Source organism: Ruditapes philippinarum, unplaced genomic scaffold, assembly GCF_026571515.1.
Source record: "Ruditapes philippinarum isolate M1 unplaced genomic scaffold, ASM2657151v2 ctg1781_1_1_1_1, whole genome shotgun sequence".
In the NCBI taxonomy this organism is placed as follows: Eukaryota; Metazoa; Mollusca; class Bivalvia; order Venerida; family Veneridae; genus Ruditapes; species Ruditapes philippinarum.
In genome coordinates, this window is record NW_026851931.1 from 40,801 (window position 1) to 55,279 (window position 14,479).

The 14,479-nt window shown below is 33.2% G+C and overlaps 2 protein-coding genes across 2 annotated transcripts in view; one reads left to right on the forward strand and one right to left on the reverse strand.

The window, feature by feature from the left end:
* Window positions 1-14,352, reverse strand: part of LOC132742925 (Fanconi anemia group D2 protein-like) — a 41,653-nt gene extending 27,301 nt beyond the window's left edge. Inside the window, exons 1-14 of the mRNA XM_060731431.1 lie at window positions 14,270-14,352; window positions 13,422-13,494; window positions 12,941-13,069; window positions 12,353-12,414; window positions 11,722-11,774; window positions 11,180-11,227; window positions 10,531-10,591; window positions 10,001-10,056; window positions 9,146-9,236; window positions 8,569-8,693; window positions 7,999-8,086; window positions 6,255-6,359; window positions 1,257-1,333; window positions 215-320 (exon numbers count right to left, since the gene is read on the reverse strand). Of these exons, the coding sequence (XP_060587414.1) occupies window positions 215-320; window positions 1,257-1,333; window positions 6,255-6,359; window positions 7,999-8,086; window positions 8,569-8,693; window positions 9,146-9,236; window positions 10,001-10,056; window positions 10,531-10,591; window positions 11,180-11,227; window positions 11,722-11,774; window positions 12,353-12,414; window positions 12,941-13,069; window positions 13,422-13,479 (1,059 nt within the window). The 5' untranslated portion in view covers window positions 13,480-13,494; window positions 14,270-14,352. The remainder of the gene's footprint in view (window positions 1-214; window positions 321-1,256; window positions 1,334-6,254; window positions 6,360-7,998; window positions 8,087-8,568; window positions 8,694-9,145; window positions 9,237-10,000; window positions 10,057-10,530; window positions 10,592-11,179; window positions 11,228-11,721; window positions 11,775-12,352; window positions 12,415-12,940; window positions 13,070-13,421; window positions 13,495-14,269) is intronic.
* Window positions 14,353-14,426: 74 nt separating this feature from the next.
* Window positions 14,427-14,479, forward strand: part of LOC132742969 (uncharacterized) — a 51,675-nt gene continuing 51,622 nt past the window's right edge. Inside the window, exon 1 of the mRNA XM_060731476.1 lies at window positions 14,427-14,464. The gene's annotated coding sequence lies outside the window, so the exon portion shown is untranslated. The remainder of the gene's footprint in view (window positions 14,465-14,479) is intronic.

Genomic DNA, 14,479 nt, shown 5'->3' on the forward strand with positions numbered 1-14,479 from the left:
TTATTGTTTACTTTATCTGAATATAAAAATAATTGTCTTCATAATAAGTTTACACACACAAATATCATCATAAAGTTACATTTTGAAGAAGGTCAAAATTCCTGCTTTATGACCTAAGCCAAAGTACAAAAGTACTTAGTCAAGGTCAAAAATTTTATTGGATGAACCAAAACAAAATATCTTTATAATATAATGCAAACAGACTCAAACATACTTTGATAAGAGCATCACCGACATGTCTCTGAAATCGTACAGCAGATTTTACCGTCTCTAGAATAATTGTCTCCACATCCTCACTGCAGCTAGCGTCTCCACTTGACCTATATACAATAAATTCAAAATATTTGTAAAATATGTGATGATGTTGGAATATATAAATGCATAAGACATAGTTCCATATCATACAAATACTGTAGACAATCTTAACTTTAAAGACAAGACTTGTTAAAGCTTGGAATGTTTTAAGAGGTGTTTAGTCTTATATCAGGAATAAAGCTTTAAAATTTTATTGTTATAGTTGTCAAAGAAACCTTCAATTGTGAAACTTGCTTTCCTGATTATGAAAGAGGTCTTTGTAATGTAAGGCTCCTGTGTTACAGTGGAAAAAAAAACCAAACAATGATTTACAATAAATGATTGATCCAAAAATTCACATCAAACTGAATTTAAAAAGATAAAATCGGGTTCAGAAGCTGCAATAAAAGGCTTACATGTATAAAGTAAAACAGAATGATTATCACTTTTTACATTGTTTTTCAGTGAGGTGTGGGCAGTGCTTTCTTAAGTCCCAGCTTACAGATAAAATCACTTGCTACTGCAGAATTTACTGCAGGCTACTTTTGTGAAACTATAATACATAAAAACATATTGAAGCCACTCATATGTTCTCTAAAGCTGACTTCTCTTAAATTTTCAAAGGCGTCTTTAGCATTTGAGAGAGAACACTTCCTTTGGACAAACAATTAAAATCCATGATTGCTCATTAAGTCTTACTTTTCATCAATCAAGATAACATTTGTAGTGATGCAAATTTGATAAGCTTAGGAACACCTAACTGGTCCCCGATCATAAACAGAGGGTTTCATATACCAAATGTTCGGTTGAGTCCCTAGATTACGAAATTGGATTTCAATTTCCCCGAAAGTGCTATTAATATAGATTCATGCAGCTTATAAAGGTGGTCCATAAAAATTAAACTTGTAACATCATAAGAGACACACACAAAAAATCTTTCAAGTAAACCAAAATGAGCTTACCCTTTTCTCTTTTTACCACTTCCTTTTTTAGCAGTAGACGTGTCAAATTCTAAATTTGCTCTCAACTCTGTAACAACCTTTGAGCATAAAAAATATTATGAGCAAAACTTATGGGACAAGAATTCCATTCAGAAGTGCTAAAAATATGAGGTAGAAATTGTACATATAAATATCAATTATAAACTCTACGCCAGCAACAATGTAATCAGTGCAGATTAAGATCAGCTGGCATAGATTATCGTCTGCACTGTTCACTACATTGTTTTCAGTCAGTATATTTATTTTAAAACAAGAGCCCGGTTTGAGCCGGGTGATGCTCCCCGAATAGGTTTTGGACACAGGAAAGTACACCTCTTGTAGTTTCAGAGTTATGTCCGTGGAAAAAGTTCAAAGTGCAATAATTCCAAAATTAGGCAAGGCTGTTACAGTTTTTTGCACTGCACTTCTAATCAATGTGATCTATCAACTTACAAAGTTTCTTGATGATATCTCTTATGATTTCCGAGTTATGTCCTGGACAATTCAAAAAGTAAAAATAAACAAAGGGCAATAACTCCAGAATTAGGTAAGGTAGAGTTATGGTTCTTGTGCACTGCACATCTACCCATTGAGATTTATCTACCTACAAAGTTTCATGTTGATATCTCTTATAGTTTTACAGCTATGTCCTGGACAAGATTTTTCTAAAAGGGGAGATTATTCAAAAATAAGGCTTAACAGAGTCATGGTTCTTTTGCACTGCACATCTATCCATTGAGATCTATTCACCTACAAAGTTTCATGTTGATATCTCTTATAGTTTTAGAGTTATGCCCTGGACAAGATTTTTCTACAAGGGGAGATAATTCAAAATCTGGGCAAAATAGAGTTATGGTTCTTTGACACTGCACTCCCCCTCGATGCCCTCTACCACTGTATGAAGTTTCAACAAATTATCTCCAAGAGTTTTCTAGTTATGTTCCGGACAAAGTTCAAAGTATTAAAATAAACAAAGGGCAATAACTCCAAATTAGGATAAAAAGAGTTATTGTTCTTATGCACTGCACATCTACGCATTGAGATCTATTCACCTACAAAAATTCATGTTGATATCTCTTATAGTTTTAGAGTTATGCCCCGGACAAGATTTTTCTATAAGGGGAGATAATTCAAAAACTGGGCAAAGTAGAGTTATGGTTCTTTGACACTGCGCTCCCCCTCGATGCCCTCTACCACTGTATGAAGTTTCAACAAATTATCTCCAAGGGTTTTCAAGTTATGTTCTGGACAAAGTTCAAAGTATTAAAATTAACAAAGGGCAATAACTCCAAAATTAGGACAAAAAGAGTTATTGTTCTTATGCACTGCACATCTACCCATTGAGATCTATTCACCTACAAAGTTTCATGTTGATATCTCTTATAGTTTTAGAGTTATGCCCCGGACAAGATTTTTCTATAAGGGGAGATAATTCAAAAACCGGGCAAAATAGAGTTATGGTTCTTTGACACTGCACTCCCCCTCGATGCCCTCTACCACTGTATGAAGTTTCAACAAATTATCTCCAAGGGTTTTCAAGTTATGCTCCGGACAAGACAACGGACGGACAGACGGACAGACGGACGGACGGACAGACGGACAAGGCGCAGACTATATGCTCCCCCGAAATTTTTCGGGGAGCATAAAAAAACCCTAAAGATGATCAATGGTTTTGTCCATATTGAAAATTGGACAAGTCTATTTAAGATATTTAGTATGGTTAGGTTTAATATTCAGATAAATGTCAACATCAATGATTCAATGTTGTCTGTAGCTTCTACTCTTCTATCATAAGTCAATCACAGATCAGTCCTGAAATTGCTGTAACCATTTGAATGTGATAATGATTAATTAAACAGCATTTGAGCCACGTCATGACAAAACCAACATAGTGCCTTTGCGACCAGCATGGATCCAGACCAGCCTGCGCAGTCTGATCAGGATCCACGCTGTACGCTATCAGTTTCTCTACTTGTTATAGTGTTTGTAAGCAAACAGCATGGATCCTGAACAGACTGCACAGATGCACAGGCTGGTCTGGATCTATGCAGGGTCGCAAATGCACCATGTTGGTTTTGTTGTGATGCGGCTCATTTGTTCTGAATAGTATAAATGGACCACTAACTGCTCAATATTATTTTTATGATGTTGAAACTTTTGGAATAAACAAGCAATTATCATAGTATTGCAAGCAATCCATAAGTCCCCTACCGGTTAGAACCCCATCAACATTCTGAAGGGCCATTGGCCATTCACTAATGTTTCAATTTTTCTCTATTTTAAGTAAATTTGTTGGAAAAGATCTTTAAAAGCGATCACAGGAAACAGTTTTTATGAACAGACAGACAGACGGATTGTAGGACACTCTAAAGTTAATATTTGAAACATCCCTGTTACCAAAATATAACATTTTAAAAGCAAAATTCTTAAAGAGGAGATAACTCTTGAATTAAAGATGCAATTTCATAAAAATTTTCAGCTCTTTTTGACTAATCACAAATATTGTTATATTTTCCATGTTTTAAGCCTATTTGTTGCCAAGGCAACTGATATTTTATCAAAATAGGAAGAACAGATAAGACATGCATAATCTCAAGACTGCTATCTACCCATATGTAAAGTTTCACAAAAATGTTTCCACTACTTTTTGAGTTATCACTTGATTCAGTTTATGTGTAAAATTTGCCAAATTTTCAGTCTATGGTTGCCATAGCAACCAGAATTTTCAACATAGGAAGAAAAGACAAGAAACATGGCAATGCCATGAAACCAGGTTTTCAATTATCACCATTGTAGATAAATATGTTGTATTTGAAATACAAATACAAGCAACAAACAATGTAACTATGTGCAATGTAAAACATGAATAATGTAGGAGGAATTGCCACTGAAGAAGTGCTCACTATAATATTATGTATAAGGAAAAAAACAAAGGGCCATAATTAGGTCAAAAACTATCCAATCACAAAACCCAAACAATATGTGCCAGGGTGCTTGATGACAAAGCTTCTGTGAAAGTTTGAACAAAATCTGTTGAGAAATGTAGGACGAGTTCAGCACAGAAGAATTTGTTCACTATAATTATATTGATAATTCTGTATAATGAAAAACAAGTTACAAAGTAGACATGAAATAATATATCATATCTTTTTTTAAATTACCTCCAAAGATGATATGACCTTTGACTGCCAAATCAAGTTAAAATCATGTAAACAGGATTTTCAATGTTAATGTCACTGTGACCTTGACCTTGGAGCCAGCCATGCGGAACATGCGTTCTGCACGTCATCTTGATGTGGTAAACATTTGTCTGAAGTTTCATCAAAATTCTTCAAAGGGTTGAAGAGTTACAGAGCGGACAGGATTTTCAATGTTAATGTCACTGTGACCTTGACCTTGGAGCCAGCCATGCGGAACATGCGTTCTGCACGTCATCTTGATGTGGTAAACATTTGTCTGAAGTTTCATCAAAATTCTTCAAAGGGTTGAAGAGTTACAGAGCGGACAGGATTTTCAATGTTAATGTCACTGTGACCTTGACCTTGGAGCCAGCCATGCGGAACATGCGTTCTGCACGTCATCTTGATGTGGTAAACATTTGTCTGAAGTTTCATCAAAATTCTTCAAAGGGTTGAAGAGTTACAGAGCGGACACAATTTCGTTTGACGCCCGCCCGCCCGCCCATCCGCCCATCCGCCCGCCATACCCCAATCTAATAACCAGGATTTTCAAAATTGAAAACCTAGTTAAACAGACGTGCATAATCTCAAGACAGCCATCTACCCATATGTCAAGTTTCACAAAAATATTTCCAGTACTTTTTGAGTTATCACTGGATTCAGTTAATGTGTAAAATTTGCCAAATTTTCAGTCTATAGTTGCCATAGCAACCAGAATTTTCAACAAAGGAAGAAAAGAAAAAGACGTGCATAATCTCAAGACTGCCATCTACCCATATGTCAAGTTTCATAAAAATATTTCCAGTACTTTTTGCGTTATCACTGGGTCCAGTTTATGTGTAAAATTTGCCATATTTTCAGCATATTTGTTGCCATAGCAACCAGAATTTTCAACATAGGAAGAAAAGAAAAAGACATGCATTATCCAAAGACTGCCATCTACCCATATGTCAAGTTTTATAAAAAATATTTCCAGTACTTTTTACGTTATCACTGGATCGAGTTTATGTGTAAAATTTGCCATATTTTCAGCCTATTTGTTGCCATAGCAACCAGAATTTTCAACATAGGAAGAAAAAAAAGACGTGCATAATCTCCATACTGCCATCTATCCATATACCAAGTTTCATAAAAATATTTTCAGTACTTTTCAAGTTATCGCGGGATCCAGTTTTGTGGACGGACGGACTGACAGACGGATGGACAGACGGACGGACGGACAGACGGACGGAGGGTAAACCTAAAGTCCCCTCCGGTAAACCGGTAGGGGACTAATAACCATCCTCAGGGTGTTTTTTTGCAGGATTTTGGGAACATGACCTATACCCATGGAATTGGGAATTTCAGCGATGTTTTGTTTAAAATTTGGAAAAATGCATGACTGAAATTTTGCAGTGATTAAATGAATGCAAAGAATCACTGTCTAGGATGGCATCATCAAACATTGAAGCACTATAACAGTGAAGGAGCCCTTATTATTTAAGGTTTTAGAATTAGTTACTCAATATTTTCATTTTGTAACTTTTAATTGGAATTTTTTCCTGTGGATAGGGAAAATAATATACTATTTTTAATTAAGAATATGACCAAATATCAGCTAGAAAACAAGCCCAAAATTTAAATCCCTGATCTTTTATAAGGATTGAAGCTTAAAACTTAAAACTTCGGGACATTTTTCATGGAATATCTTAATCAAATAAAGCTCTAAACAATTTTTTAGCTGCCATTAAATCAACCTTCTTAAAATAAATTTACGAAATACCCTGTCTCATGAACTCTGAATGAAAATAAGAATTTGTACCTGTAGAGCATCAGCACTAGTTACTGACTGCAACAAAAACTTGACCAGTACTGGTAGGTCCTCCAATTCTACTGATATCAGTGACTGGAGCACTGAGTCACGAATCTACAAGACATAGGGTATAATTATAAATAACAGTGACTGGAGCACCGAGTCACGAATCTACAAGACATAGGGTATAATTATAAACAAGAGCCATGTCAACATGGCCATCCCCCGCCGAATGTGTTTGCTCATTGGAAGAATGTATATGTAGTAGAGCGGAATAATTCCATTTTAAGAGGTCTTTTGGTAATGAAAACCGATGGCTATAGTGATTACAGATTTGAAACCTATGTGAATACTGATGGCTGTAAATAACAAAGGGCAATAACTGAAAAATAATGCAGGGTAGGTTATCATTCTTGTGTGCTGCATCCCTCCTCAGTAAAATCTATCCACCTATGAAGTTTCAAGTTGATACCTCAAATACTTTTTGAGAAAAAAATTGAATTGAAAAATTAAGTATGAAAAAGAACAAAGGGCAATAACTCAAAAATTATAAAAGATAGAGTTATCATTCTTGTGCAGTGCACACCTCCTGAGTGAGATCTATGCACCTATGAAGTTTCATTTTGATATTTCAAAGGCTTTTTGAGTTATGCTCTGGACAAAAATTAATTTTGAAAAATAACAAAGGGCAATAACTCAAAAATAATGCAGGGTAGAGTTATCATTTTTAAGCACTGCACTCCTCCTCAATGAGATCCATCCACCTTTGAAGTTTCAAGTTGATACCTCAAATACTTTTTGAGATAAGCTCTGGACAAAATAGCATGAAAAAAACAAAGGGCAATAACTCAAAAATTGTATAGAGAAGAGTTATCATTCTTGCGCACAACATTCCTCCTCAATAAGATCTATCCACCTATGACATTTCATGTTGATATCTCAAACACTTTTTGAGTTATGCTCCACTCAGGTGAAAAATTAGGTATGAAAAATAACAAAGGGCAATAACTCAAAAATTATGAAAGGTAGAGTTATCATTCTTGTGCACTGCACACCTCCTGAGTGAGATCTATGCACCTATGAAGTTTCATGTTAATATCTCATAGGCTTTTGGAGTTATGCCCTGGACAAAAATCAATTTTAAAAAACAACAAAGGGCAATAACTCAAAAATCATGCAAGGTAGAGTTATCATTCTTGTGCATTGCACTCCTCCTTAATGAGGTCTATCCACCTATGAAGTTTCAAGTTGATAACTCAAATACTTTTAGAGATATGCTCCGGACAAAAATGTCGGACGGAAGGACGGACGGACGGACGGAAGGAAGGACGGACGGACGGAGACTATTTCTATATCCTCCGCCAAAATTTTTCGGCGGGGGATAATAACAGTGACTGGAGCACAGAGTCACGAATCTACAAGACATAGGGTATCATTAAAAATTAATTGAATAGAAACTACATTATTTTACTAATATATTTAAACCATGAAAAGCTTGTAAAAACAATGAATTTTTTTCATGCTTCCATAGCCAGGCCAATCTGCAGTCTGACCGTACTAAAGTGACAGTTACAAACTCCTAGCAGGACGAGTCTATAATTCAAACTTAGACCATGGCTTAATGTTGTGTGTGATAAAAACATAACATTTTCTGATTGATAATGTTTTGTACCATTGAATACCTGTTAATTTCACCATGCAAATACATGTATATGTACAATGTTGGTAGAAGCATTTAAGATTCGCTACATACCTCTGACAGTAGAACAGGTGTCAGTATAAGGTTAGACATGGCATCTAGAACTGTAACAGTCAACTGTTGATTCTCATTCATCAGATCTCTGGAAAACATAGGAACAGTTGCTATCACTTAAATAAATGATGTATTTCAATGAAAAAATGTGTTTTCATTGTAATAAGTCTATCATTAACTTTCAATAAATTTATCATGAACTTATGAAAATTTGATACGTTTTTACCAAATTCTGTGTGCAATAACATAAAGTTACGATATATAGGATCTCACATAAAACAAAGTCTAGGAAAAGTGTTATAAATGTGCCTGTGGATGAGTTTAAGTAAAGTTTTTCTAAAATGCCAACAAATGTATGAAATACATATCACATGAGTTTATAACTTTTAAGACAGAAAAACCTGAAAAATGGTACCAAAAAAACCACTTTGTAGGGCCAGTCTTATTTTACACTTAATAATATTATACAAATATGATTACAGAACCGGCTGATCTTGGTCTGCACAGGTTGCAGGGGTAGATTCTGTTGTCACCAACAGGCTAAATGTTAAGATCACATTGTGCATTTACCTCAATGCCATAGCAACCTGGGTATGTTCCGAGTCTTGTACAATATCTGGCAGACACGAGATTATCTCCCTTTGAACATCTTCACAGGTTATTGACACCATCTCCAGTAACTTTTCCGTCACTTCCTGGATAAAAGATACAAAAACACTTGTTTAAATGATGTTTGTGGAAATTTTATAAAACTGAAAAAAAAAGTATTAAATTCATTTTCTCAAAATGACTTATATTCATTTTGCAGTTCTTAAAGGTAGTTGATTTAGTAGTTCTAAGGCCAAGAAATATCTGACAACCAGTATTCTAATTGACCTTGACCTTTATTTCTGGTACGAAGGCAACTATCAATATCTCTTCAAAAATTAAATGTTCAATATATGTATCTATCCATTTCTATAATATCCCTTGTATTAGTTACACTTGTTCACTTTTAATGAACAAAGAAAATATTTGAAAAATCCTGTTGGATATGCACTGACCCACATTGGTTAAGTTGAGTAAACAAATATATTTGATCACCTATATGGGGTCTGTAAAACACTAATTCACTACAAGAATCTACTGTGATACGAGATGTACTAACCTTGCTGTTAACAATGTGATCAAGCCATTGAAACTGAGAGAGAAGCAGAAGAGGAATGTTCACTTTCTGACCTTGCTCCAATATCACACAACTGTAACATACATGTACGTAAATATAAATATGTCTTGTATACTATAGTTCAAACCAAAACTTATATTTGTAGTAATACTAAAAGTACTGATAAAAGTATTTGAAAGGTACAAATATAGATATAGAAGCAAGTATACTGGTTTTACTATCTACCAGGAATGTAAGCCTTATTTTGTCCACCATCATATAATACAGAAAAAATTGAGGATAAAATAGTTATTTACTGAGAAGCTACCATTTTTTGATAAGCAACCATTTTTTGATAAAAATAACAATTATACAAAAGAAATTCTAAATATACATCAAAAAGATAGTTCTGTATATATAACCTCATGAGTGGCAGCCATCTTTGTTTTTAAGTACTTAATAACAGAAATGACTTAAAAAATCAATAAAAAGTTAAAAACATATGTAAATTATTCAATATTTATCAATTATCACACAGAAAAAGGGTAAAAATTTGTTAAGTATTTGCAGACACATTCAAAATGTCATGTTGGGTCCAAATTGTTAGCAATACTACTGGTTTTGTGTGAAAAACATTTAAGTGAATAGGGTTAGTAAAACTTTGAATTTTCTTTAAAAAATGCCATATTTTGTATGAAATTAATGTGAAAAATACTTGCATACAAAATAAATTATGTAAGTATTATTTGTAATATTGTACAGAGTAATAACTTCCTGGTATAAAGTACATTAAGGATAGATAAGTTTGGAATATTTCTTTTTTCAACATAATCAAAAGTATAATTATAAATTATATACTCCTCTTCTCCGGTGAACTCGGGTAGTTTTTCCAGTAACACTGTCATCAAAGGTGGCTAAAAAAGAAATGGTTAATACTTGAGTTGGGTTGTGTATGTCACACAAACATCAATTGGCAACTTAACCAACACCCTGCTGGAAGCAAAAGCAAATAGCCATGTGACCTGTATTGTCAGGTCAGTCTTTGAAAAATATTGAATATATTCCATACTGCAGCATGTTATGTTCATTAATCAAATTTCTAAATAATAAATTAATTAACATGTTCTATATGATAAAGAAGTTATCAAGACTTCAAATTTGATTGCTATTCCAATTGCAATGCATCATTTTCCCTTAAATATTTTAAAACAAAGGGGGAAAAATATTGGTACCTTAAACAATTCCTAGCTAAGAAATAACTTCCCTTGATTAAAATAAACAACATTTTGTAACTATTTTATGTCTGAAATATAATATGTTTTCCCTTTAATAACCCTTTAATAACTGCATAAAAATATTCAAAATTGAAAAATATCTTTTGTACAAACCTGTATAGTATCAACCCCCATCAAAATTTTTACAACACTTTCTTGGAATCCACTTCGGGCACTGAAACACATTCAACAATAGTACAGAGTTAACAGTACCACAATGCACACATTTCAATACTTTGTTCTTATGATAACCTTTTCCTTTGGTGAAATTCAATGTCAGTTAACATTCATTCATAAATGTTTAAATAATCATGTTTAAATATATCTTGAGGATTCTTGTTCTAGCAGAGCTGTCCTTAGGACTATTCTCAGTGCTTGAAAGAAAAGGGGCATTACTCTGTAAAAAGGTAATGGCACATTTGTCCATCATGTTGGATAATCATAGTGAAGTTTCAACCCATTACCTTCAGTAGTTTTGGAGATACCAACTTGCATGCAAAAACTTGACCTAAGTGTGATGCTGATACCAAAGTTCGCTATTAATAGCTCATATTCCTTGAATAATCAAGCTTGAAACTGGTTAATATAACTACGAGTCAAATTAAATCTCTCCATCTTAATTTCAAAAGTTTCCTAAAACATGAAAAAATATTTTGTATAAATATTTTGTATAATGTTTTCTACTGATAATTTAAAAAAAAAAAAAAAGTCTTCAAATATATGGTTGCATAGAATGAAGAAGACTGAATGTACAAATGCTTACCTTTCACAGTCTGGTGATGTTTTAGTTGGCAGAAGACTTCTATGAAATCTGAAACATATATTGTTGGGGTTTTTTCCTTTAACTCTTTTGAATGTTAATAATAAGACTTTTGCCATCAGTATAGTAGCCTCATAATAAAGTACCATCAAAATAACAAATCTTTGGGATTCCCCCAGCTAATCAAACTTTTTACAGCTACAATTTGGTAAATATATACAATGTATAGAAAATAAGGTTAATGCACATTCCATTTTTCTGCTTTTACATGTACCTCATATAATTATAAATCTTCTGTTTATCAGATATATGCAATATTAAATATTTGTCTAAAACAAACCAATAACTTTTAGTCTTTTACTGCTATCGTCATCTCATGTTATATGTATGTTTTAATAAGACTTTGGGTACCTAGACTTAAACATTAAGATATCTAGCAAATGTTCAAAATATATTTCAAATATTTTTTTCCTTCATTTTGTGGGGAGAATAATTCTAAGTTCACATTGTGGAACAAATTTAAGCTTTAAGATCTTCAAACTCACCTTTTAGGTTCTTCAATGTACTCCTGGAAGCCTTCAATAAACTCTTCAACACCCTGCAATGTGACAAACTTATCTGCTGTACAATCTATTGACTGCCGAATTACATATTTATCAGTTTAACTGAAGGCGACATCAGCGGCTCTTTCATGAATTATTCTGATTTTAAGTTAATGGACAGACCAGGGCCTTTTTCCCTTCTATAGCAGGGGCCGTTTAAGACTGGCTTCCCAAATGAAAAAAAAATCTTTAAAATTGTGCAGTTTTCACCCAAAATTAAATTTACATCAAGTTTTTGCTCCCCCTTTGATGACAAATTCATGTAAAATATTTGGCAGGGTAAGGGTTAATATGTATAATATATGGTAAATCTATAATAAAATCTCTGGTTTCTTTGGTAACAATGCTTAGCCTACGGAAATTATCTCAATTTTTACATATCATAAATAAAATGTTATGTACATGGGCAGATTGGTGTAAAAGTAGTCTATGAATATAGGTGGCTTTAGGACTTATTTTGCTACCAAGGACTTAGAACATTGGTGAGATAGAAAAATTATTATCCATCAAATGTTAACTTATCAACCAACTATTTAATTACAGAAGATTCATAACAAAGGAGTTCTTTTCTTACATTTCCACTTTTACCCCGCAACTCTTTTAACAGATTTTTCTGGAATACAGCCTGATCCATTCCTGCAAAACAGATGCAAAAATAATCAGTATTTTCCTACAGCCAAACTAAATTTACTAACCCAGGCATTATTTACACAATAACGCGTTCATATCCAGCACACTGCAATACCTAACATATTTTTGCCATATTCAGATGTAATTCAGCCTGTTTTTGGGTGCAATATTACATATCTATAATCTAGCATATTTATAATCCCTAACATATACTTTGTGCCAGTTTCAGAAGAACAATACCTTGCATATCATACTTTATGCTAGTTTTCAGAAGAAATCTAACATATTTTTTATACCTAACATATCATTATCTAAGCTAGTTTTCAAAATTAATCTACCATATGTAACAATACCTACCATATTACACTTTGTTGAAGCTTTCAATTCAGATGTTATCTTGCATGTTTACAAAAACCTAGCATATCATACTTTATGCTACATGTAGTTTTCAGGTAAAATCTAGCATGTTTACTATACCTTGTTTATTTCTGTTCTGCAATGTTTAAGAACATATTTAGAATGTGTTCAATACCTAGCATATTATACATGGTGCCATTTTTCAGATGTAATCCAGCATGTTTGCAGGCCTCTGAGAAAAAGGAACTGCTAGTATATGAATCTTCATTAGAAGATGATCCCTTCTTCTTCTTAGTTGGTTGACCTGTAAACAAATATAAACATAAGCTTTGTGTATCCTACCTTATTTCTTGATTTATACAAATTACAATATATGTTAATTCATTAGAATGTTGATCAACTCCTTGGACCAGTTACAGGTCAAGTAGAACTTTACAACACATTTAAATTGGCATAGTAATTAGTACATGAAATTCTGAGGGTCATTATGACTAAGTTTTACAGACTACAAGGTCAAATCCTCATGATTTTAACAAAATTTGACTCTCTAGTTAAAATCCTGAGGGTCAAATCAGCTGACAGGCCTTTTGGAAATTTAAAGGGTCGAAGAGTCATTTCAAGGGTCAAATGGACACCCTGTCTTATTTACATCTTACCTTTACTATGGTCTGTAAGTTTACGTTTCATATGGCTGGATGATTTATCAAGCACCATTACTTTCAAAAAGGTCTGAAATTAATATAATGATTTTTTGTTTAATAAGTGAACAAAATGATATTACAATGACTGCGGTCTTCAGCATTCCTGTTTAATTGTTAATAGCGAGGTCGAAGAGCGAGCCTTTAATACGGTAACGCAAGTACCTGCTACATAGTGATGTTTTTGACAACTTTCGTCCGAAGTACTGAATTAACAACTTTTCGATTTACAAGATAAAGATAAAACCCTGGGTATTCTGATTAAAAACGGAAGCATAGACGCAGGTGTCCTGCGCACTTATATGGGACCCATAATTGGACAGGGAACCAAAATAAACAGAAGCAGTGTATAAAATATCGAATGACAATTTTAAAATGGAAAATGTCAAATAAAAATGAACGATTATTTTATACTTTTACACGGTTAAAGTAAATCAAGCTCACTTTGAGGCTTTGCCAGTGAAAAAGTTTTTCATATTATAACCCGATAACTGTGACATGAATTTGAAAAAATAATCGTGAAAAAGAAATATCAATGCTGCATAACATAATCAAGTTAACATGGAGTTATAACTGTTAAATTTATTAACATAAAGCGGTTAGAATAACTAATTTCTGTAAAGCATTTGTTTTACATACATGAGGTACGAATTACAGGTTGTTCTAAAATTATATTTTGAGTACGAAACAAGATATTAGTAAAACGTAAACAAAGTTGGTTTGATATATTTTTCTAACCTAAGTACTTATCATCAAATAAAAACAATAATGTTTTTATAAATATATCACTAAAAAGCATAAGATACCTAAAATGTTGATATTTTTTTGTTTTTACTTTCTTTTATCTTTCCCGCAAAATTTCTAACCGGTGTACATGTAAAATCCACATGTTAGAATAGTTACTCTGGTTTGAAAGAAAGCGAGGAAAGAGCTCTGTACCTTTACCAATTAACTGGAACATACGCGTAAATTTGTAAAGGATATTATTATTGACGACAAAGGTAAGGCAGCCGTGT